This window comes from Calidris pugnax, unplaced genomic scaffold, assembly GCF_001431845.1.
Source record: "Calidris pugnax isolate Ruff unplaced genomic scaffold, ASM143184v1 scaffold95, whole genome shotgun sequence".
In the NCBI taxonomy this organism is placed as follows: domain Eukaryota; kingdom Metazoa; phylum Chordata; class Aves; order Charadriiformes; family Scolopacidae; genus Calidris; species Calidris pugnax.
In genome coordinates, this window is record NW_015090885.1 from 13,520,079 (window position 1) to 13,543,440 (window position 23,362).

The 23,362-nt window shown below is 40.0% G+C and overlaps 1 protein-coding gene across 1 annotated transcript in view; it reads left to right on the forward strand.

Annotated features, from left to right (window-relative positions):
- Positions 1 to 205: 205 nt before the first annotated feature.
- The window catches only part of IMPG2 (interphotoreceptor matrix proteoglycan 2), a 57,596-nt gene continuing 34,439 nt past the window's right edge, over positions 206 to 23,362 (forward strand). The window contains exons 1-3 of the mRNA XM_014947174.1: positions 206 to 284; positions 1,551 to 1,790; positions 11,640 to 11,806. Of these exons, the coding sequence (XP_014802660.1) occupies positions 206 to 284; positions 1,551 to 1,790; positions 11,640 to 11,806 (486 nt within the window). The remainder of the gene's footprint in view (positions 285 to 1,550; positions 1,791 to 11,639; positions 11,807 to 23,362) is intronic.

Here is a 23,362-nt window from a genome sequence, read left to right on the forward strand (position 1 = left end):
ACTTTCCCAGGATGTGTTGGTTGACTTTTTTTACCCAATGTCTTTTCCAAAGATAATTATATGTGACGTCAAGGCATTTTCAAGAAGGGTAATACTCTTGGTTGATTCAAGGATACGTTAAAGACAACAACAGCTCTTTTGCTAAAACGGATTTTCTTTTTCTTTTTCCTTGCATACTGGTTTTTTATTTTTTACGCAAATAAGTATGTTTGGCTTCATTTGGAAAATGTTTCTTTGCCTTCCGGTTTTGGGAGTGATTAAAGGCGATCTTCAAATAGCTCCAGGTAATGCAGAAAACTTATTCATATTCTTGCTTTCAAAGTTTACCTATGGCAGTGTGTAGAAATAAAAACACCTCTCTGCTTTAATTATAACAAAGGGGACTAATCTGTGCCATGAATCAGTGTAAATATGCAGTACTTAGCGTGATTTCCAGGAGGTATTACTGTACATTTGTGTTAAGTGTAAAATGTAGCTACAGGAGGCAAGTTTTTCCAACCTTGAGAGACATTAATTACTGATAAATGTTTTACGCGGTGCTTTTTTCATTAATAATTTTGAATTAAATATTAAAAAGTGAGGTTCTGTCTTCTGCTTATGCACACTGAAGATGGGGCTTGAAAGACTGGGCTTTTTTCTTAGTGACCTTTTTTATGTTCCCTTCTCCCTCTGATGTAGCATCTCATGGTGGTCTTCTGCACTAGACCTGGCTATTAATATACCATCAAAATAACCATGTTCTTCATCTTTCAGTCATCAAAGTCAAAGGTGCTATTGACTTTGAAGTTGCAGAATAAGCTTATAATCTGCAGGATGAGAAATGTGATAAGTTTATTGCTGTTCTTTCTCTAGTAAATGATTCCTTGTGATTCTTCTTCAGTCATGTTTTCTTGGGAAAAAGTGAAAGGAGAAATTTGAATTAACTAATTTAAAATCAGCTGACTGCTGACTGGAGGACAGAGAATTAGACTGTCAGACTAAAATCAAATAGACACATTCTCCCCTCAGCTGTAAGGTTTCCTCTAGAGTGATATGGACAAATAACATAAGAGGGCATTTTAAAAAAAGCTAAAGCTGATGAGCCCCTTTTTTTCCCCACTCCAGTTGGGTAGGGACCTGTCTCATGGTAGTGAAAAGTGTACTTGCTAGCTGTCAATTCAAGCAGCTTTCTTGATGCAAAGGATAGAGATGTTTCCTTGTGGAAAGAAAATATGGAATAAAAGAACTTGTTAATTAGTTAATTACCTCATTCACTTATTCCATTCACCCTGAAAAATTTTAGGTACGTTTATCCACAAATATAGTCCCACTAACTTAAGCCAAATCACAAAAGGGAAGTTAAAGACAAAACATTAGCATTCAAAGGATTAGGACTTTAAGTTATGTTACCATTTGATGGAACGCTGTAAAGAGCTTAAGGTTGTTTATAATAGTACAGTCAGGTAAAGATAGCTTTTGTTACCAGAGAAAGCACAGTTACTTCCTTCAGAGACCAGAGCAATGGCATTAAGATACATATGATTGCATTATGTGTGATTTTAATTTTACAGCAGAAGGACAGGCTAAAGGTGGTTCACCAACCCCTCAGCTCCGTGGCTGGCAGTTGGCAAACCCTCCTCTGCTTCCTGGGTTGGAAAAGCTCGCTGGCATTGTGGATGCTGAGCAGGTCAACAAGCACGTGCTGTTACGGAGGAAGCGGTCCATTCTGTTTCCCAGTGGAGTTAAGATCTGCCCCGATGAATCTATTGAGCAGGCTATTGCCAACCATCTGAAATATTTCAGGCTCAGAGGTAAGTGATTGTATATCTCATGGGTAATTGATACAGAATGTTTATTTATTAAAAAAATAGACAAAGCTTTTAGACATAATAAATACCAGGCCATAGAAAATACATTATTACCCAAGAAACTTAGTTTTCTGTGATAATCTTCATTATGAGAGCTGTTCTAAGCTAAAAACCCACCTTCTGATTACAGTCATGTATTATAAAAACTCTCAGTCACTGAAACCACAGGTAGTGTTTAATAATCACCCTTTCTCATAGAACAATTTGGATGCTGAGAAAAATAGGTGTTATGTACAGGTTTGCTAAATGGCAGAGCTTGTTGTTTTTATTTAGTGTTCTTCAAGCGCTAGTAAAATTCACTGAGGGATCTTTTGGAAGAGTCAAGTCTGAGACATAAGCCTTTCAGCCATGTGACTTTTGACTATGGCTCGTTGTGCAAAGCGTAGTGTATTCTCTTGTCAAAAAAGCCCATCTCCTGTTTCAGGCTGTAGTATAATAGAGATGAAGCCTTTCTTTTTAGATGTAGCAGTTGGTGTGACAGAGCTTTCTCTGAAAAGCTGAAATATTCCCAGTAACACCTTCTTTCATGTGATGAAATATTACAGCAGTGTGATGTATGTTAAACCCTTCTGTCTGACAACACTGGAATGGGGCGTCGAGGTCGTGCAGCGCTTTCTGGTATTTGTGTGTCTCTGTTTTATAGCATTCAAACAATTAATATTGTCTTAACATGTTTGCATGCAATTGGTGGAATGGGAAAGAGCTGCTGTCACTTAAAGGAGAAGGCAAGGTGTTCAGAGACATTTGTTTAATGAGACTTCTTTGATTACCAGTAGAAGAAAGTCCCACAGGTAACTAAATTTATTTGCTTAGAGCAGTGAAAAACAGTTAAAACTGGGAGTTGCTGAGTGTCTGTGTGAAAGTAAACACAAAGAATGTGTTTGAAGAACAAAGTGGAATTATATGGAATCAGAGCCTCATTCAAATACAAAGTGTGCCCAGCTTGCGAGGGATGTCGATATTGATGATCACACAGACAGTTTGACAGGCTTTGCAAGCTTCTTGTGTGCATCCACCCAGTAACACTCAACTGCTCTTTGTTTTGCTCAAAATGAATCCATACTACGTACTTTAACTGCAAGTCACCCCTCAGTTATCTGTGATAGGTGTATGTGAGGGTAAGTAAGCAAAAGCGTAAGTGATAATAAAGAATAAAAATCTGTAAATTAGGTTGTGAAAGTTTATTTAGAACTTAATGGTCCTAGTTTGAATCACAAATCCACCTAGTCCATCTGCTTTCCTACTGGATTTATGGCTTCCACAATCCACATGGATTTCTTGAGCAGAGATGTTATGATCACCCTTAGCACTTTCAGCTTAAAACTTTTGAAAAAGATCTCTGCAAGTAGCAGAGGTGACTGATTAGCAACAAGTCGAGCAAGGTCTGGTTCAAGCAATTTGTCATCTTCCTTCTGTTAGTGGCAATGTGCTGCATCACAAGTATTTGGTGATGTTTAGTTAATCACATCCTGAGTAAATGCACCTGAGGTAAGTGAGAGTTGATGATGCTGTTACTTTCATCCACAGTAAAGCTGTTCCTTGAGTGTTATTGAGTTATGTACCAGCTTCTTCTTGAAACCATGTATTGGCCAGCTAGCTGAATTGGTGCAGTGATAAAATAGTGAGATGGACTTTTTTGTCTGCGCTGTCAACAAAATAGTCCTAGAAAGAACATGATCACTGTTCAGCATTCAGAGACCAGCTGCTATCAGTGATGAGAAAAATGACTGACCCCATATGGGAATAAATATTCCTGTGTGGAATCAACAGATTCTGTTGATTTTTTCAGTCTCAGTCTGCATTTTTAGAATCTTCTTTCTATCTGTTAAAGTAAGGAATGATTTAATATCCCATAATTTCACTGGAAAGGATGGTTTCAATGGAGTCTATTCTTTCCTTAGTTTTACTTTATTATCAGCAAAGATCTTTGCCACTACCACGGAAGGCAAAGTTGTTAGAGCTTGTTAGAAAAAAAGAAAAGGTTTGCACGTGCTGATGATCCAGGTTACGTTTGTTCTATCTATATCTACCCTAGAAGCAAGCAGGTGGGAATATAATTATCTATCTGTAGCTCCAAGCTTTATTTACTTTTGCTAGCTTGTTAAAGCCTCTATTAGTGTCAGAGACTGACTGACGAACATTTCTGTCAGAGGCTTTAAGCAAGTGCTTAAGTCACATAGCTGTAGGCTTAACAGTATACAGCTTTTTTTTCTCCCAGTCTACAACATCTGTATTTTTTTCAGCCTGAAAAAGATACAAGATAAAGAGCTATGGCCAATATAAAATAAATCATTAAAATAATAATATCAAAGGGTGGCAAAATACAGGGATCTGGAGAAAAATCAGCGTTTCCTAAAACAGCAGTAGCACCCTTCAGCATATGAAAGTCCAAGTAACGATATGATTATTCACTGGTGGTTGTTATTATTACTATAGTAGTCAGAGGCACCAGCCAAGAATAAGGGTCTTTTTGTACTTGTTTCCCTACACCTGCAGTCTAAAAGACAGATTTCTCAAGTGCTGATTTATTCCTACAGTCAATCAGATTGCAGAACAAACTGAGTTTTACATTAGCAGAAGATATTATGTTCAGTCTCTTTTGAGATGAATCTGGGATTATGGTTGCCTCTGTAGTCCCCAGTATGGCACAGTCTCTGCATCTCTTGTAGATTTATATGGAGGTTGCTGCTGTTGGCTGGCTTTGTATTTTATTTCTTAGAATATAAAGATGGAAATCAGTCATAGATGCTTACAGATTGGGCACTGTAGAGCTATGGGTTGGTTCTTACAGAGTGTTTTTAACACATGTCCTTTTAAAAGGTGGCAATGTTGTGGTTGCTGCTGGAGGAGTCATGTAAATTTAGTGGTGGTTCATAGCTGGGCTGTTGTGGTGAACACAAAGTGTGTCCAATGGGCAACCGGAGATTTCACAAAAAAGATTTTGTGGAAATCTAATAGTGGGGTTTCAGATAGTGAGCGTGCTCTATATGGTTGGTTATGAATAATTATGTTCTTTACTGCTGGCAGGAATATGGTAGCAAAAGCCCCTGTTAAATAAAAATTATTATGTGAAAAATAGCCATATTCACTCAGACCAAAAGTCTGTCATGACCAGTCACCCTATGTAGACAATTCAATGAATCTGTCCATTCCCTTTAGTGTAAATCAGCAGTAGATGGCTCAGGATTGCAATAGACTTGGAAGTGGAATAAGTGAGTAAAATAGAAACAAGATGAGGATTGCAAGGTAGCATGGCTTGCACCATTTTTCCTGTGCCTGTTAACTGGGTAAAACAAAGGCTGCTGGATTTTGACACCAAGGTTCAGGATTAATACTGCTGCTTTTGCTGCCTCTGAAATGTAATTACTCTGGTGGCTACCTTTCCTAAATTCTGTTGGCATTTTTTTCCTACTGTGATCCATTGTCTTAAACAGTTCAGCATATGCTCATGAGAACGTCATCTTTTCACAAGAGTAAGATCAGATAGTCTCACTGCCAGAACCATTTTTGTCAGCCAGAACTTCAGACAAAGCTGAAAATCTAAAGATAGTGTTTAAAGATAATGACCAAAGAAGGAAACGGACCATATTCTAGTGTGTCATAGCTGATGAGTGACAAGGACGTTGTGATACTTGGGAAAGAATAAAAGGTATTGCTCAGGAATGAAGTTCTATTCATGATTGTAACCCCTAGATTGGTAATCTCAGGCATAGCACTGAGCTCTCTCTTTTTCCCCTTTCTTGGGTCACTTCAAATCTATTTACCGAAGCATTAGAAATAATGATGTTATATTCTGCTCATGGTCAGAGTTAAAAGTGAAGTTTTAATATGATGCTGAAGTCCTAAATGTTACAAATTATTCAAATCTTGCTGAATAATGATAAAAGCAAACAGTCAAAAGTCATAAAAAGTACCTGGCTAAACAAGCATGCAATAAATAACGTGTCTGGCTGAGTAAGCCTTTTCTCTTTGTTTCCCCCTCATCCCTGGCACAGGCTGTGCATAACTCATACTCAGCCAATGCATTTCTGAAGTTTATTTGTAGAAGGTCTAGTTCTGTCTCCCTCTGTATTTGAATTATTAGATGTCAGCACATGCTTCTAAAAAGATTGACTTCTCCTATGAAAGATAATCCTTTGTAGTTACTGAAATATTACTGTTGAGAATAGTTTATGTGCTAGTTTAGAATATGAGCGTTCAAAGAAAAAGATTTTTCATGTGGATTAGCTAATTTCCATTCAACTATTTTAATTTAAAATCCTGGTTTGTTATGTATATTGTTTAAGGGTTGCTATGCTCTAGGCCATACACAGCAGTATTTCAGCAATAGATGAAGTGATTTCTCTGCATGTGTGTATATTAATCTGTTTAGTGAGTGCCAAGGAGTCTTTGCAGGAAACATCTCTGAGGACATGTCCGTCAGTCTCCCTGTTACTGTTGTCCTTATCAAAACCCACTGCAAGTAAGCCATTCCATTGTGCAGAAAGAGAGAAGGAGTTGGCCTCATGTTGCCTCAAAATAGAATATTCAGCCTGATTCGGTGCTCCTAGCCACTGTACACGATTCAACTCTTAAGAAGCTCTAATGGGATTTAACTGGGATTAAACTCCAGCACTGCCCACTTACACAAATGGCCAGAAAGCCACCCTACCCCCTACTTGGTGCCCAGGGCTGTCATATGGTGCCCCTTCTGTTAACCTCAGAAATCCCTGAGCATGGACTGAGTGTAATAGGCTAATTGGCTCGCATTTGAGAGATAAATGCAACCTGAATGGTAAAACTGGAGCCACAGAGACTCTGTATCCTATCCAGGTGCATGAGAGGTAGAAATTTCAGAGAGAAAGATCATCTCATCACAGATCTAAGCTGGAGGTTTTGAAAAGAACAACAAAGCCTTTTGGAAAGGGAACTTCAAATAACCATTTTTCCACACTTTCCTACAGATTCATAGGGCTGAAAAGAGGTTGTGCCTGCCTATGCGGAATTTTTTTTTGGCTGAAACACAATTTATCTTAAGTTTTTCTGGATATTTGTTATTATTTGTAGGTATGACTTGAGTGCAAACACTGCATTTGAACCAGATAGCTCCCAAGGGCTAGGCTTTTCAGCTTCCAGAGTAGATCTGCTGGGATTCATGTGGTCTTACTACATGTCTGGCTTTCCAAGGCAGCCTTCAAAACTTGTTACAGCCTTTAAAAATCAAGATCTTGCCTACTTTAGGTAGGCACTATGACACTTTGCTCGAGTGGAAGTTTGTACAAGGGCATGGGTCAAATGTGCTGTTCTTTCCATTTTCACTGCCTTGGCGCTCACTCACTTTGAAGACTATTATCTCAGTGATGAGTTAAGTTACTTGAACTTCTGAGGCATTTCAGGATGGACTATATGCAAAATGTAGTATGTGCATACAAAGTGGACTTTGGAGAAAAACTGCAGAACAAGCTCTGTTTGCGTTCTTGGTTTGAATTCTGGTTTATCACGTCAGTCAGTCACACACCTTCTGCATACCTACTTCCTATCCTGTAGACAGCTGGAGTGATCACATCTCTGTAGCAGGGAGACCGTCTGTATCTCATAAGTCTTCATTTTTTAACAACTGAATTCTCCAGAGGAAAACGGTGAAGTACCTGAGAAATCAGTTAACACTAAAATACAAGTTATTTATTACTGCAGCCGTGGATGAAGGAAGTAATTTTCTAGAGGAGCTTACCTTCCCACCCACGTGTAGCTTCAAGGCTCTTAGCTCGCTGCCTTAAAAGATTGATCTCGATTTTATGATGCTTTTAATCAGTATTGTTTGCCAGGGATTAGAGGCCTCATCGCAAATCCTGTCTCCTCCAGGGCCTGGTGTTGCTAATGCTGCCCCACGTCTCCGTGCCTGTGCCTACCCCTGTAGCAGGCCAGTGAAAGTTTGGCGTGAGACCCAGCATAGAGACAGGCTCTTCTCACGTGCCCGGAGGCCTGATCTGGGATGCAGGTGACACGTGACAGCAGCGCTGCTGGGTCTGCTCAGCAGGTCCTTCCTCATCCTGGCAGCGCCGGCTGCTTGGCTGGTTTTTAAGGGTTTTCCAGCTTGTCTTAGAAACCAAATTCCTGGAAAGATCATAACACAAAGCCTGTGTTACGCAGATTTATTTTACTTAATAGTTGGAGTATGTTAGCACAGCATATTGTGTGAAACAAGCAGTTTCAGTCATAACTCTGAACTGTTGGGCTCCTGGCAATTTATAGTAAACTCCAATGCCGCAATTTTTTCCCCTTCTCTATCTACTTTAAACATGTTATATTTAAAATTCACAGTTACACTTCTAGTCAAAAAGCTTACTGGTAAATCTGTTTGGTTGTTTCTCCCCCTGACTCATTTTCTCTTATTTTCTATTTTGGTTTCAAGAGGTTGCAATTTTACGTATGTTTACACGTAGATAGCATATGTGGCACAGATACTGGCAAGTTGCTGGAGAGTCAGAAAGGAAAGAAAGTGAACTATTTTTGTACAGTAAAATATAGTTACTGAATCTTCCAGTCAAGTCCTGTTTAACTTTGTTTACATTTTTGTCTCCAAGTTTTGTCTACAGAGTCTCAGAAATCTTATAATCTACTTATGAAAATCATATTTTTCTTTTATGGGAATTCTCAAGAGTTTGTTGATAAGAAACCTTGAAAAACCTCCCTGGCCAGCAGATAGTCAAAAATCCACCACAGGGGTGGGCTCCACCTTCAAATTAAAAGAAGGGTAATCACATTTGTTATGGAACTTGAATGCACTGAGGGGGTGGTGTCTCTTCAGTTCCCTGGGTGGCCACGTCAATGAAGCCATGGTAAGAACTGGCTCCCTCTTTGATGTACCTGAAGGAGAGATGGGAGATAAAATCATGCTTGTTTCTTTCTTTACATGAGCATGATTGGAGCCCCACTGAAGAAACCATGCTGTTCTTTTTCTGTGCTTGGTGTGGCAACTTTTGTCTAACTACAAAGCATTGAAAAAGGTGTTCTTTTTCTTAGCCAGGCTACAGATTTGGTCTTGAAAACCATATAGATCTAAGCAGGCCTGAGGCTGGTTCTTGGGTTGAGCCCTTGCAGCCTGGATTTGTTATCCTGCAAAGCAATCCCCTGCTTTACAAACTGGCCAGTTGGAATAAACAGGATAATGACACATTGGGCTGCATGTCAACAAGGTTGCGGGGTGGACTGTGCGTGGCAAGTGGCTCACCATGGCTGAGGATGGGGTTTCCTGGGCAAGGCGAACAGGAGTGTTTAAATGGCGATTGGGATAGATGTTTGCCTGAGGTTTTTAATCTCTCCCTGTGTGTCAGAACTAACAAACTCTCAGACCTAGTCGGGAGCAAGAAATGGGCCAGCCTTCTCCTTCTGAATACAGAAGCAATTTGCACCATGATGTCCAACTTGTTACTGTTCACTGCAGTGGAAATGGCTAGACAGGACACAAGCTAGAGAGGACAGAATGTGACTCCTTATGGGCATCCTCTTTCCACAAAAAATATGAACCCTCTTCTGACAGCTTAGGTCTGATTAACGGGCTTGGAGCCCACAGATGGCACAAAGCCTTTGGGATTGGAATTCAGTGGGGTGTCTAATTCCAAATGAAAGGACACACAACAAATCCTTAATCTATTGGGAGCTGATTGGGACAACTGTTCCTACAGCAGCAGCTTGTAGTCGAGCAAGATACTATCTCATCGCATTTATTTTAAAAAAGAGATTAAAATTATTAAAAAGCATTAAGGAAAACTGCCTTCAATTATTACTGCCAATTATTACTTGTAACTGGAAAGCCAGTCCTTTGCCTATTCCCTTTTGCTTAAAACCGTAGGATTAGACAGTGTCGCTGCCATGTATTTGCAAACTATTGATTTAGCTTCAGTTCCCATTGATAGCCTCCTGAAGGCTTATCCCAGCCACAGGGAATAACCTCATTGCAAGATTGTTGCACCTGGAGTGAAAGATGCATAAGCCAGAATGCAGAATATAAATGCCTCCCAAAAAATGCTGAGAGCGCACTATTCCTTACTGTAGCCTTCTGGATCTGAAACTAGACTTTGGTCTTTTCTTGGATGCCCAGCTTTTAGGATTGGGATGATAGGATAGTACAGATGTCATTCTGCTTTGGGAAGCTTATTAGTACTCCAGCAGGATCCAGAAATCCCAAAGCAGGATTATGGCTTCATTGCCTGAGGTCTCAGCAGAGGTCGTATGGAAATGTGGTCTCTGCCTCAAAGAGTTTTCTTCCTCAGCTGCTGAGGAAGCAAGCATAACTTGAGGGGGAATGTGAAAAGGTGCGTGGATGCTTCTAAATTTGGCTATTTATTTCTGATTCATAAAGGTGCATAAGCAAAACTGATTGGAAGCGTCTCCAAAACTCCTTATCTAATTACTGTGTCTTAAAAGTTACCTACCTGGAAGCTGGAAGGGTCCTAGAGCAGTAATATACAACTGACAGTTAATAATGCAGAGTTTGAGGACTGTGTTCCTCACCAGTGACACATATTAAATGAGCTGTAGAGTTCCACAATGAAGAAATGGTCTCAACTGATCTGATAAACTGAAGTTCAGGGTGGAGAAAAGAGCTTTTTCTGCATGGTGCCATCCAGCGTGACAGAGTCAGTTGAGCTTTAAGGGGGCTAGTGCATGTGGAACAGTTCCTTAAGGTTGTTGTTTATAAAGCCTTTGTATTTAAGAAAATTGTCCATCTCTTCACTGAATGAAGGGACATTTCCATGTGTGATCTGTGTTGTTTAACACAAGTAAGTACTTGTGTAGGTAAGTGCTTGTACAAGTAAGTACAAGTTTAATAGATTTTTCGAATTCAGAATACAGAGTACCAAGAAATAGCAGTAAAGTACTGGTTTTGGCACTGATTGAAGAAAATGACTTTCCAGAGACAGATTCACTATCAGTTTCTTGTAGGATCTTGCTTATGATGTCAAGAATTTCCCTGAATGCAAAGCATTCCTCTGCTGATCTGTACGTATGTAACTACTGAAATCTGATTAAGGCCAAAAAGCAGGTTTGTCCACTGCTACTTCAGGCTGGCATCTGTGTCGAGTGATTTTTAGAGTTCTCCTTTTAGCTTTGTTCTCTTCACAAGGAAAATCCTATAAATCTTCCTTTCTTCAGTTATCCTGGGTCACAGAGAGGTTCTTGCTTGAGCATTATGTGACCAACTGCTCTGATTGGCAAAGAGCACATGCGAGACTGGGAGGTTAAAGCAGCTGCCATAGTACAAGATAATCTAACCCTTGATTTGCAGACTCTCTGTTCAGTCAGAGATATCTAGTTTTTTCCCAGTGCATATCTGCAGTACAGTTAGAGGTTGACTTATTTCTTGTTAATTTGTCATCATAACTGCCTTGTTTTTCAAATTATTAATGCAATTATGTGAAACTTTATTTTAAATTCTGTGTAGAGCTGAGTCCGAAGGAATTGTTACTGATTGAGCCTCTAAAACTTTGATGGCTGCAACTATTATTCTTACAAACTAAGCCCCAGCTCTGCTTTCTGTGAGGGCAGTTGCCATACTGTTTTGGTTTTCTACATTTTCTAAAAATTTGACCCATTCCTCAAGGTCAGTTTCACTCGGTGAAAATACTGTTGTTCTTAATAGGTGTTAGGAGACGTAAAAAAATCAGGGAGGGACCTTCATTGCCAGTCCCTTCAGCCCCTTACACCTGTAGGTGTATAGTCACACTATTCTATATATCAACATACTGATAGCCACCCATGCTATGGAAGCACTCCTGTTGTACTAACACCAGACCTTTCTTTTGCCTTTAGTGTGTCAGGAAACAGTCTGGGAAGTCTTCAAGACATTCTGGGATAGACTGCCAGAGCGTGAAGAATACCACACCTGGATGAACCTGTGTGAGGAAGGAACGATGAGTATCTTTGAAATGGGCACAAACTTCAGTCAGTCTGAGGAGCACCGGAGTCTGATTGTGAAGGTGGGTGCAGCACCTGGTTGATGTTATCTCATGAGCAAGGGTGTAATGTCCCCCTGCAACATGCAGCTTGGCATATGGCAGGCGGTAACATGTGGAGCACCTAAAAAGTACAGGTGTGAATATCCCAGCTCTTGGATCTGTAGTTCTGACATCAGTTCCAAATACAAAGTTGTAGCTGATCCGATGGAGGGAAGAGCAACAATGGTGAAGAGAATGTTCTCTTCACTAGGTACATTCCTCAGAAGTAGATGATGTCTAGGCCCCTTGTTTGAAAAGGCAGTGTGACATGAAGCAGGCTGTGGCACGTTGCTCTCTGTGGTGTGTAGCAGCCTTCCTGCTTTGAACTGTACATGGAGATGCCTTCTGCTCAAATGGCACTTCAAAGCTGGAAGCTCTGAGCTGTACTTCTGATGCAACCAAGACGTATGGCAAAATTTGCAGAGGTTAAAATCAGAGTATAAGTGTAAAACAATTTAATTAAAAAATGGTATATTCTCAGTTAATTTCAGCTGAAGCAAGTTTATCTTAGCTTAAAGCAAAAGAAAGAAGTGTTAAGTTAAACTAAAGAAGCCTACCTCAAATGACACATGAAAATGTCTTTTCAGGAGTTTGTGAATTTTAAAATCGAGTCCTTAGTATGAAATTAAATTTGTATGCATCTAAGACACAGTAGATATCTTAATTTCTCTGGATAAAAGACTATCATAAAATGTATGGTTTATGGATCTTCTTTAAGATCACGGTGTCTTCTATTTCTGCAAGCTAGTGGATGAGTAGTTTTATGAAACTTTTAAGTCTTAAATGTATGATCACATAGAATCAGTAATGTTCTGCTAGTATGGGTTTTTCCTTTCTGCTTTTTATGGACTCCTGTGATAGGAATGTGAGTATGGAAACTGTTGTGGATAATGGAGAGAGGTTTTTTTTCTGAGCCTGCGTGTTAGTCTTCACAAACGGATGCTAGCCAAAGTTTGCTTCTCTGACGTCAGATGATACTGTTGTCCTTAGAAGACTTTGCAAAAAGATGGAGAGAAATAAAATTAATGTGAAATTTTTATGTGCCCAGTGAATGTATCATTGCTCTGTGTGAGATTTTGGTAGTGAGATGATCTTTTGTGGGAACTTACTAAATGAAATCAGGATGATTCTTGGAAGCAGGATGGTGCATGTAACTTCCCACTGCTGCTTTACCTTTTTGGGTATGACCCTTCAGCATTACAGTGGCATCAGAGATACTGCTCTGTTTGATGATTTATTCAGAAGGTTTATGTGTAACTTAGGTTCCCTTTCTTCTGTAAATGGATATATTCCCTTCAGTATTGCAATATTCTGAAAAAGGACTGTTCATCCTTCTATTTGCTTTCAGCACAGTTGATAAAAGGTGATGGTTGCTGATCTGATTTGATGGGAGACTAGTCTGTTAAGGGGATTGAATGCTGTAGCACTGTGCTCCCCCTAAAATGTCACAAATATATTGTGACTTTTTTTGTTTAAATAAAAGCCTGAACTCAATTTAAATTTGAACCAAAGACTGAAGGCAAGAGCATTCTACCCCGTCCCCCAGTCAGCCAGCTTCAGAAGGTCTGATGGTGTATTTTTGAATACCTGGTTCAGAGTGTGGATTTAATTGCTAACTTTAGTATTGACTCATTCTTTTTCATATGCACTCATACATAAAATGCTTGTCAGAGTGTGAAACCTTTTTAAAGCAGCTCTGACAACCTTAAGTTCAAACAGTTGCAGCAGTTAAGACACTGCTTTTACAGTGCTTTTACAGACAGTGTACAGCAGTACACTGCTTTTACAGACACTGCACGGTGCTCTGCAGTGATGGGTGACACATGTGACTAGTCCACATTGTCAATTGCTTAAAAGGAAGATTCACTTATGCCTGGCACTGTAGAAAAGCAGCAAAGCTGGCAGTAGTTCTTTGTCTGGCTGTTACATGCCTCATTAAATACCACTTGTTTCTAATCGTCCTCTGCTCTCCAGTGTCCGTGAATCATCTGTGGTTCATTTCAAGAGTTTAGTTTAGAGCCTGCAGCTGATCAAAGTATTTCTACTTTTCTTTTGGTATATATTGGCTATTACTGCCATAGCATTGATCTGCTGCCTCTTTTGTGTTGTGCATGTTGGCAGTTTCTGGCAGTCTTATTCTAGAGTTTCTGTATGACCTTGTGGTCATGTCTGTTGCCTTGTGGGCAACATGAAACTCAATTTTTAGAAGTCATGGTTCTAAAATTCATGCAATGAATTTTCCTTCTCTCTCTCAAAAGGAGTTCAGCATGTCTGAAAACTAGGCTAAATAAATCTGTGGAGTTTGCTCTCAATAAACAATAATTCAGCAAAATGATTGCTGTCACGCTATTTCTGTTGTTGAGTGGAGTTTCTCTTTTGAGCAGTGTAATTAAATGACATTAACCTTCCTTCCTTCCTGATTTTATTTCTTACCCTTTCCTCTAATCCCTGGTAATCACTGTCACACACCTACAGATGTAGTCATGTCTGCTGCAGCATGGCTGAGTTCATGTTAAGAAAAAATTCTATTTCTTTTGCTTTTGACACATCTTTTTACTGGATAACAGCTGGAACTTAGACCAGCTCTCATCCCAATTCTTATATTTTTGTCCTCAGGAAAAAATATTCCAGATGGCTTCTACTGGTAGGGGAAGTCTGCCTCAGAAGGCAATGCTTTTATTGCTCTTAACATATGGCACATAGCTTGCTTAGTAGTCTTGGAGAATTGAGGCCTGCCTCTGGGTGATTGCCTATATGTGTGTGTGTATATACATACATGCATGTTATACAATAATATATAATACATAAGTTTTCATCAGGTTCTTAAAGCAAATCACCTGCCAGATTTTCAGACAGAGCAGATGAACAGCTCTACAGATTTATGCCAACCATAAAAACCAATTTTAAATATTCGCCCCTTCCACCCCCAAATTCATTCAGTTTACTTTCTGTGGGATCATGTTAAATAAAAGTACTTTACATAGGATGAATACTAGCCTAACTAATTTCTTTGGATATTACATAGATTTACAAAGTGTGGGATTATGGTACCCCTCCATCTCTTTTCAAATACTGGCAGAAATGGAAAAGGAGAAGGCAATTGCAGTATATTTCTTTATATAAACCTCCCTTCTTATAAATTAACTCCACTTGTGTTCCTTACTGTGAAGCTGTATTTTCAGGTGTGGAATTATTTTACATATTGCATAGAATTACATAGAATGCTGTCATCCATCATGGTCACGGGGTGGTTCTGTGCTTTGGCCATGTGTGTCTAGAATTCTAATATTGATGAAAATTGCCTCCCTCTGCCCTGCAACTGTGGCCTCGTGTGCACTTGTGCAAGATAATTTTTGAGAAATCCAAGAGAGAAGAAACACAAGGTAAAGTATCTGTCAATTTCCCAAGAGCCTTGTACTTCTTGCAATGAGACTGCAGCACTGCTGCAAAATCACTACAATCTGTGCTGTTCACAGGAGAATTTCCAGCTGGCATATGATATTCTTTGTAAGATACCCACATTTTTTGCTTTTATAAATTTCTGAAATAATGCAGCAGTTCTGGAGTAGCTGGTTGAAGTATTTTGACACCTGCTTTTCTGCTTTTTCTGTCCTTTAGAGAAGACTTTTTTTTTTCTTCTGTGCGTTCTGAGGATTCTTCGAGGAGGGTTTGTTTAGCTTCTAGCCAAAATAAGCTTCCCTGAAGCCAAAAAAATGGCTTCCCTGCCTATTCCTTTCTACAATTTTTCTTTAATTCTCTAGAGCTTGTTATATGAAATGAAACCAGAGGTTTGAATTTTTGTATGCAGCCTATTGTTACAGTAAATAAGCAGATTAAAGGAGGGTCAGTTGCCAGTGCTTCCCTCGTTTCTTCTTTTAACTGCTGGGACCTGCTCACCAGGCCTGCAGTCAGGAGGTGTGGTGAGCTCCCAAGCTAGTCTACCAGTGCCCTGTCCTCACATCCAAGCTGTTCAGCAGAGCAATGCAAACTTCTGCTTCCTCTGTCACCTGTTAGCAAAAGTTAGCAAAGCTGCTGGGGACAAAACTGGTGGGTTTTCCTCTATTTGTAGTATTTCTAGACAATGGACTTGTTGCAGATCGAGAACCGAATACTATAACAGTCAACTTTTTTTGAAGACTGGTTGTCTACCTTATATCCTTGGCATGCTGAGGGATCTCTTAAGGTTCTTTCCCAGTTTTTGGAGCATCATACAACTTCCATAGAGGCTTCTGATGCTGACAGTGATCAGGGAGAAGTAATCAAGCTAGGTGGACTGAAGCCTCAACTCATGTGACAGGTTTTTTTCCTTTTCTTTTTTTCCTTTTTAAAATCCTTTTAGTTTCAACAGCAGAAAGCTCTGCTGCTGTTTCAGACAGGATGCACTGGAAGAGGCGTGCCACACCAACCAGATGCTCTTCCAAAGTTTGTTTGTTTGAAGAGATTTGGAAAGTTGAGAATATCGGTGGCTTTGTGGTAGCTAAACAGAATTTTGCACACCTTGAGGCTCACCAATCTGTAGCATATACAGAGCAATTAATATAAGAAGTTGCAAGCAACGTTTTGTACAAATTGCATCAGAAGATGCTGCACCGAATGCTTCAGCGTGAAGGAACAAAGTTAAAAGAACTGAAGGTGTGAAAAATGTGGAGTGGTAGTGGGGACAGAGATATTTTCAAGAGGTTTAAAAAAGTAGATGTAAAGTCAAGCACATCCTTAAATAGTCTATAGTTTTTTAAAATAAAAAACCAAGAGCACAGCGTGCAGAATACACTGTAATAACTCAGCTTCTGTTCAAAGATAATGATGAGTACCTTTTACTTTATAGCTACTTTGCAAGTACCTTGATTGCTTACAATTTTTTATGGAGCCTCAGGTGTTTTCACATTGACTGGTATTATAGATGCTCATACAACAAGAAACAATGTCAGGTCTTGTTATGGATATAATCCATAAGGGTATTGTGATTTAGAGGAGGAGGAAGAAATGTACTTTATTTCTGGGAAACAAACAAAAATCTTTATTAAGTCATGTTTGTAAATTTTTTTTACTTTCTATTTTTTTAATTAACCTGCCGTTATATAAGAGAAAACAAGGGAATCGGATGCATGCGCATATTGAACATAGCACTTCTGCCGTTTTGTTCTAGAAACTGTATTATAACACTTAGCTGTAGCACATGCTGACATTTTGAAGGCGGCCTTTGACTGAAGGGAAAAAAAAATAGTGATTTTCTTGACTGATTACTTTGAGCAATTTTACAGCCTCTTGTTTAATACTTTTTGGATTACTGGTGTGCTCTGAACTTAAACCACACTGATGTGTCTGTCAAACAGAATATATTTTATTCAGCAAAACAAGCAGATAGACTCGTGTGTATAGGCCTAGAGGAAGAAAAAAGTGACAAATCAAGATACAGAATACACCGGTATTGCTGTGTAACTAAGTTGGCATTAGGGTCTCTGAACTCTGTAATTCCCCAGCCTTTGGCCATTTGTTATTTGTGGCAATCTCAGAATTTCCAAAAGGGAGAAAAATCTTAAGCAAATAGGGAAAATGTAGCTAATGTTGAAGAGGTAACTTCCTGCTGGAGCAAGAGACACGAGTCAGGGCTGTGCCTGCTGCTTAACCCTGGCTTCTGTCTGCATAGAGCTGCCTCCCACGTGGTGTCGAGGCACAGCTCAGCAGTACCTGCCACCACAAAGAGCTGCTGGAGCTAGTCTGTATGAATTAGTGCAGTGGATATCTTGAAATAGGTCTGATAATATTCCCTGGTGGGTGGAGAAGACCTAAAATACTGATGGTCACATTTATCTGACTGTCACATGTCCAGTTAAGTCATGGTGGGCTGAGGTGATTGTTGTGACCTTGCTGTTCATCAAAGCATCAAAGTGCTTAAGGCAAGCAAAGAGGCCCATTGACTTGCATGACTGTTGGTCAGTTAATCTGAGGGCATTTTTTAATTCATCAAAATCCTGAAACTCGATGCTTTACAGTTCCTGGACAAATTATGAAATTTAGGTTTTACCAAAAGACTCTAATGGAAGTTGGAGGTAGGTGGACCCTCATCTTTCCAATACAAGCAGAATCTCCTTCCTGAGTCCATAGCAAAATGCAGCTTAAAGCATGATACTGCAGTGCATCGGATGCATGCGCATATTGAACATAGCACTTCTGCCGTTTTGTTCTAGAAACTGTATTATAACACTTAGCTGTAGCACATGCTGACATTTTGAAGGCGGCCTTTGACTGAAGGGAAAAAAAAATAGTGATTTTCTTGACTGATTACTTTGAGCAATTTTACAGCCTCTTGTTTAATACTTTTTGGATTACTGGTGTGCTCTGAACTTAAACCACACTGATGTGTCTGTCAAACAGAATATATTTTATTCAGCAAAACAAGCAGATAGACTCGTGTGTATAGGCCTAGAGGAAGAAAAAAGTGACAAATCAAGATACAGAATACACCGGTATTGCTGTGTAACTAAGTTGGCATTAGGGTCTCTGAACTCTGTAATTCCCCAGCCTTTGGCCATTTGTTATTTGTGGCAATCTCAGAATTTCCAAAAGGGAGAAAAATCTTAAGCAAATAGGGAAAATGTAGCTAATGTTGAAGAGGTAACTTCCTGCTGGAGCAAGAGACACGAGTCAGGGCTGTGCCTGCTGCTTAACCCTGGCTTCTGTCTGCATAGAGCTGCCTCCCACGTGGTGTCGAGGCACAGCTCAGCAGTACCTGCCACCACAAAGAGCTGCTGGAGCTAGTCTGTATGAATTAGTGCAGTGGATATCTTGAAATAGGTCTGATAATATTCCCTGGTGGGTGGAGAAGACCTAAAATACTGATGGTCACATTTATCTGACTGTCACATGTCCAGTTAAGTCATGGTGGGCTGAGGTGATTGTTGTGACCTTGCTGTTCATCAAAGCATCAAAGTGCTTAAGGCAAGCAAAGAGGCCCATTGACTTGCATGACTGTTGGTCAGTTAATCTGAGGGCATTTTTTAATTCATCAAAATCCTGAAACTCGATGCTTTACAGTTCCTGGACAAATTATGAAATTTAGGTTTTACCAAAAGACTCTAATGGAAGTTGGAGGTAGGTGGACCCTCATCTTTCCAATACAAGCAGAATCTCCTTCCTGAGTCCATAGCAAAATGCAGCTTAAAGCATGATACTGCAGTGCTCCCATAGTAAAATTCTGTCTGCATCTGCCCTTTATGGCAGAATACATGTCCCCATCTCTGATGAAACTTCAATCAAATTAAAGAAAGTAAAGTTTTAATGAGTTGCTGTTCCTTGTAGATCTGATGACAATCTGTAAGAACAAAATGTGGAAGAAAGCTGTTGTAAGAAATGGAGAATTAAGAGAGCCCATGTAACTTAATTGAGCAGATACACAGCTATACCTGCTGAGGGCTCATATGCAGCACCATGTGTGCAACAAAGCATATCTGAACAGTGTTGGGCAAATGAGACACATGACAACAGGGATTAGGTGATGAATCCTTTCCAAAGGAAGCAGGTCTGTGTGACTGTTGGTTGGTGGTAAGAGGGAGACTTCTGCTATGTGTACCTTTTAGTGGAGCCGAGAGTTAAGCTGAGAGTTAGCTGTGGAAAGGAGTTTGTAACACAGTTTTGGGAACTAAAAGGCAGAGTTTCCCCAGGAATCCCCACCTACCAAAAGTCAACTTGAAAAGCTCCCGGGACAAGTTACAAAACCTGTGATTGTGTTGACTCTAGTACTTTTGTTTAATATTGACTTCTTCTCAGCCCATCAGCAGCTGTATCTGTTTCAGTGTGTTTGGAGCACCGACTAACTGCTCAGTGAGGGAGACTAAGGTAAAAGGGGCAGAAGGCAACCCTGCCTTAGGGTGCCTTAATGGGGAGCATAACAAAACACACATCCTTAGCATGAAATGGCCACTTAGCAATGTAAAATGCATGATTTTCCGTGACTTCTGAGCTGTGTTCAAAGGTGGGATGTAGCACCCCAATGATGTGAGTAATTTGTAGCCACTTACTCCTGGTGCTATAGTTTCTGACCACCTCATATGGTAGATGATTTTGTCTTCCTAAGGCTCTTCTGAGGCAGAAAGACCTCTCCTGCTATCTCTCCTCTTCCTGTTCTGTGATGTTCCTTGCTATCCAGTCTTTCTCTGTTTATTCAAATGTCCTAATCACAGTTTCCAGTATCTTTTTGATCACTGACTTAGATACCGTAATGTTTCTTTCTTTGCATAAAACATCTCCAGTTTCTTCTAAATCTGGAAGAAAGCTCTCTCTGTTCTTTCACACCCCCCACCTCTTATAGATGCAAAAAAAAAATAATTCATCTGTTGTCATCCTTTGAGCCATTCTGTCAGATTTCCTTCACTCCCTTTCTCATCCCCACACTTACTCTTCTCCTATTGACTATGGCTCTTTTTTTTGCATTGCAAGTTTTAGTTAGCTTCCTCAAACTTAAAAAAACCCCAATAACCTTCACCCCACGTATGCAAATAGGTTAATTAATTCCAGTTGCTTCTCTGAATCTTGCTCCATCTCCCTTTCATCTCTTAAGCTTCTACTGTGTTAATTCTTTCTCTGGTCACTCTCCTCCCCTAACAGCCTAAATCTTCCTTCTCAGTCTCTCTCTGATGCCCACCACAGAAACTGCCAGCAGTGTGGCCTGTGCTCATCTCTTTCTGGAAAGATCTCAGAACTAATACTTCATCCTTATCATCCTTGTCTGATCAGCTCGTTTACTCTGCAGAACTGTAGTTCTTCCTTGTTTTCCCTGTTTTTCACCTCATTTCTAGATAGCACTGCCTAGCACACTGAAGAATCACTTCTATGTTGAGCGTTCACCTCTGCTGTGGAGTTGATTCCTCCTGGACAGACTGGACCCTTAGCTTGTTTCTGACACCTTACCATGGAACTCCAGCTTTTATTTCAAGTTGAACATAGTTAAAACAATTTCTGTTTCACTCAGCTTTCCCTGCTGCCTCTCCTCTTGCGCACTCTAGAGCATATTTTCATCTTATCTGTCATGGTTGTGCCTCAGAGCGCTAAGGCCTTTCCTTCCAGCTTCAGTGCTGGACATTGTCATCCATCCCCTTGGATTTCCCCCAGTGCTTTGGCCTTGCCTGCATGAGAACGTGGTTCTGCCACGCACCATGGTGGGGAATCGGGACAGGCAAAGAGAGAATAATTTCTTTTATAACTTTCCTGTTGGAAATTATGCGTACAGATGGGTTAAATCAAAAATGTTTAGTACAATCCTACACAGATGGGATTAAACTAATATGAGTTGTTTAAGATCTCCTTGATATTTTCTCCACCTTTTTCTCCTGCCTGGAATTATCTCTGAGATTTTGTCTTCTGTGCATACTGATTGTCTCAGAATCAGACGAGTATCCTATAAAATTGCCTTTCTGCAAGTTCAAGAGTTGACAGGAGCTCATCCATCCTGTCTGTACTGTATGGGGTTTGTGGTGTTGTGGTTGTCTGTATTTAATTCTATGGACTTTTATTAATTTGTGACAGTTTTCCATTATTTAAACCTAACTGTGGTTTGTTGAGAAAAGGAAGTACTGCTGCAACTGACACAAATCTCAGCTCCCAGCTTTCCTAAAGCTGGTAGAAAAATGTTATGAAGGTCTCACTTCAAGAGAACTAATTTTACACAAAGCAGCTGCCAGAGGTAGCTTCACTAAGTAAAAGCCATGCCCTGGAGCTTTGGTGTGGCTGCTGCTGCTGTGTAGAACTATTTATAGATCAAGTATTCAGAGGGTAAAGAAGTTAGTTAATCCTTGGAGATCCTTGTGTGGTAGGTATGTTTATAACTCCATCTTGTTAATGAAGGAACTGAGCCAGAGAGTTGAAGTGATTTGGCAAAGGCTGTGCTGTACTAAATGATAAACCAAGCCAGTATGGGAACTCCAGAGCCCTTGGCTTCTAATTAGGGGGAAAAGGTGCCTGTTTGCTATGAAATTAAAATATGTCGGTGCTTGCCCCCACCCCAGACTGGAATGCAAGTTAGACATTTAAGAGGAAGGCAATCGCACTGCAAACTATTGCAGACCATGCCAGCTTAGCAAGAGGGGGTGCTTCATTTTCACATCCTCAGTTGAAAAAAACCTCACATTTAATGTAATAAAAAAAAGCAAGTCTTGTATTTCAATCTGCAGGACTGATTGAGTCCAGGCCATTGAATCCAGGGGGAGATTTTGTCTAAGAAAGAACTGTGAAAAGTCAGGTTATTTAAACAGCCATTTAAAGCATGTAATCCTTTAAAGTTATTTCACAAAAGATGTGATTTGCAGTGAAGAGAGAATATGCCGTCCTGAACTAGGTGAATTAAGAAATAAACCAGCTGCCCCACACAGAAGTAAGTTTAAATTCAAAGTCAATCATATAGTAGCAGGACTCACTAGTTTACTACAAAATTGGATGACAATTTAGTAATTTGATGCCTTTTTCAAAAATGTTGATGTGGAGATGGTGTGTCATGGTTATTATTCTAGGTCTTGCCATTAAAACAATACTTTGGCATTTTAGGTTTGGTTCTTATAATTTCTCTTTATAATTATTGAAAAGAAGACTTGGAAATAACAAGACATACTGGTCAAGTCCTGGGACCCAGGCTCAGGAAAGCTGACTGCAACCAGCTCCTCAGGCTGCCCTGCAGCAGAGCTTTGGCCAAGGCACCCCTCGCTGGGGTGTCTCCTTTTCCTTACTGCATGAAATGATCAGGACTATACTGACCTCTGCTGCCAGTGGCCTTTGTGGACTAGTGAGTAAACCTGGGTACAGACTACCAGCTGGTATTAAAAAGACGTGTGGGGCCCCTAATAACCATGTGTGTTTTTAACAGCAGCTACAAACTGCCTTGACTGACTGAATAGGGAAGAAAGTCTCTCTTTCTAATAAACAAACATCTTTTACTATATGGGCTATTGCTTATATGTAACGTTCCAAAAGCTTGTAGAGATCAGATCAGTCTCTCTCTTCCTTGCTGATCCCACTCCCCTAAAGCTTAGTACAAGCACTGTATAGAGCACTGTAATGAAACCTGAAAAAATACAGTCCAATACAGTTAGATTTTTCACTGTTAAGACTACCTAGTCTTGCTAGTTTCTTGGTTTGTTACTTAAAACTGGTCTCACTTACTTTTTCATACTAAAGTGTTCATTTAATGGACTTGTACAATAAAGGCTGTCCAAAGGACATACTGAAAAGCAAACTGACTGAAATTAGTATTTTGGCAAGCCCTCGGGCTGATATCCAGGCTGCCTGCCATTCTAGCTGTGATCACACTTACTGTCCACAGATGTCCTGGAAAGAAGAGAGCGGTAGTCACTGGGGTGGCTCTGAATCAATAAAAATTGAACTTCTAGACTTCCTTAGAAGCACAGGTGAAAAGCAAGAGCAGGGTAACCTGCTCAGAAAGTCTTTTGCCTTTTCATTCCTCCTTCACAAAAAGAATCACCAGGATAGCTTAGAGTGATGGTCCTTAAGTCACTAAATACATAGGGGTGTTTTGCAGAGAAGTTTTCAAAG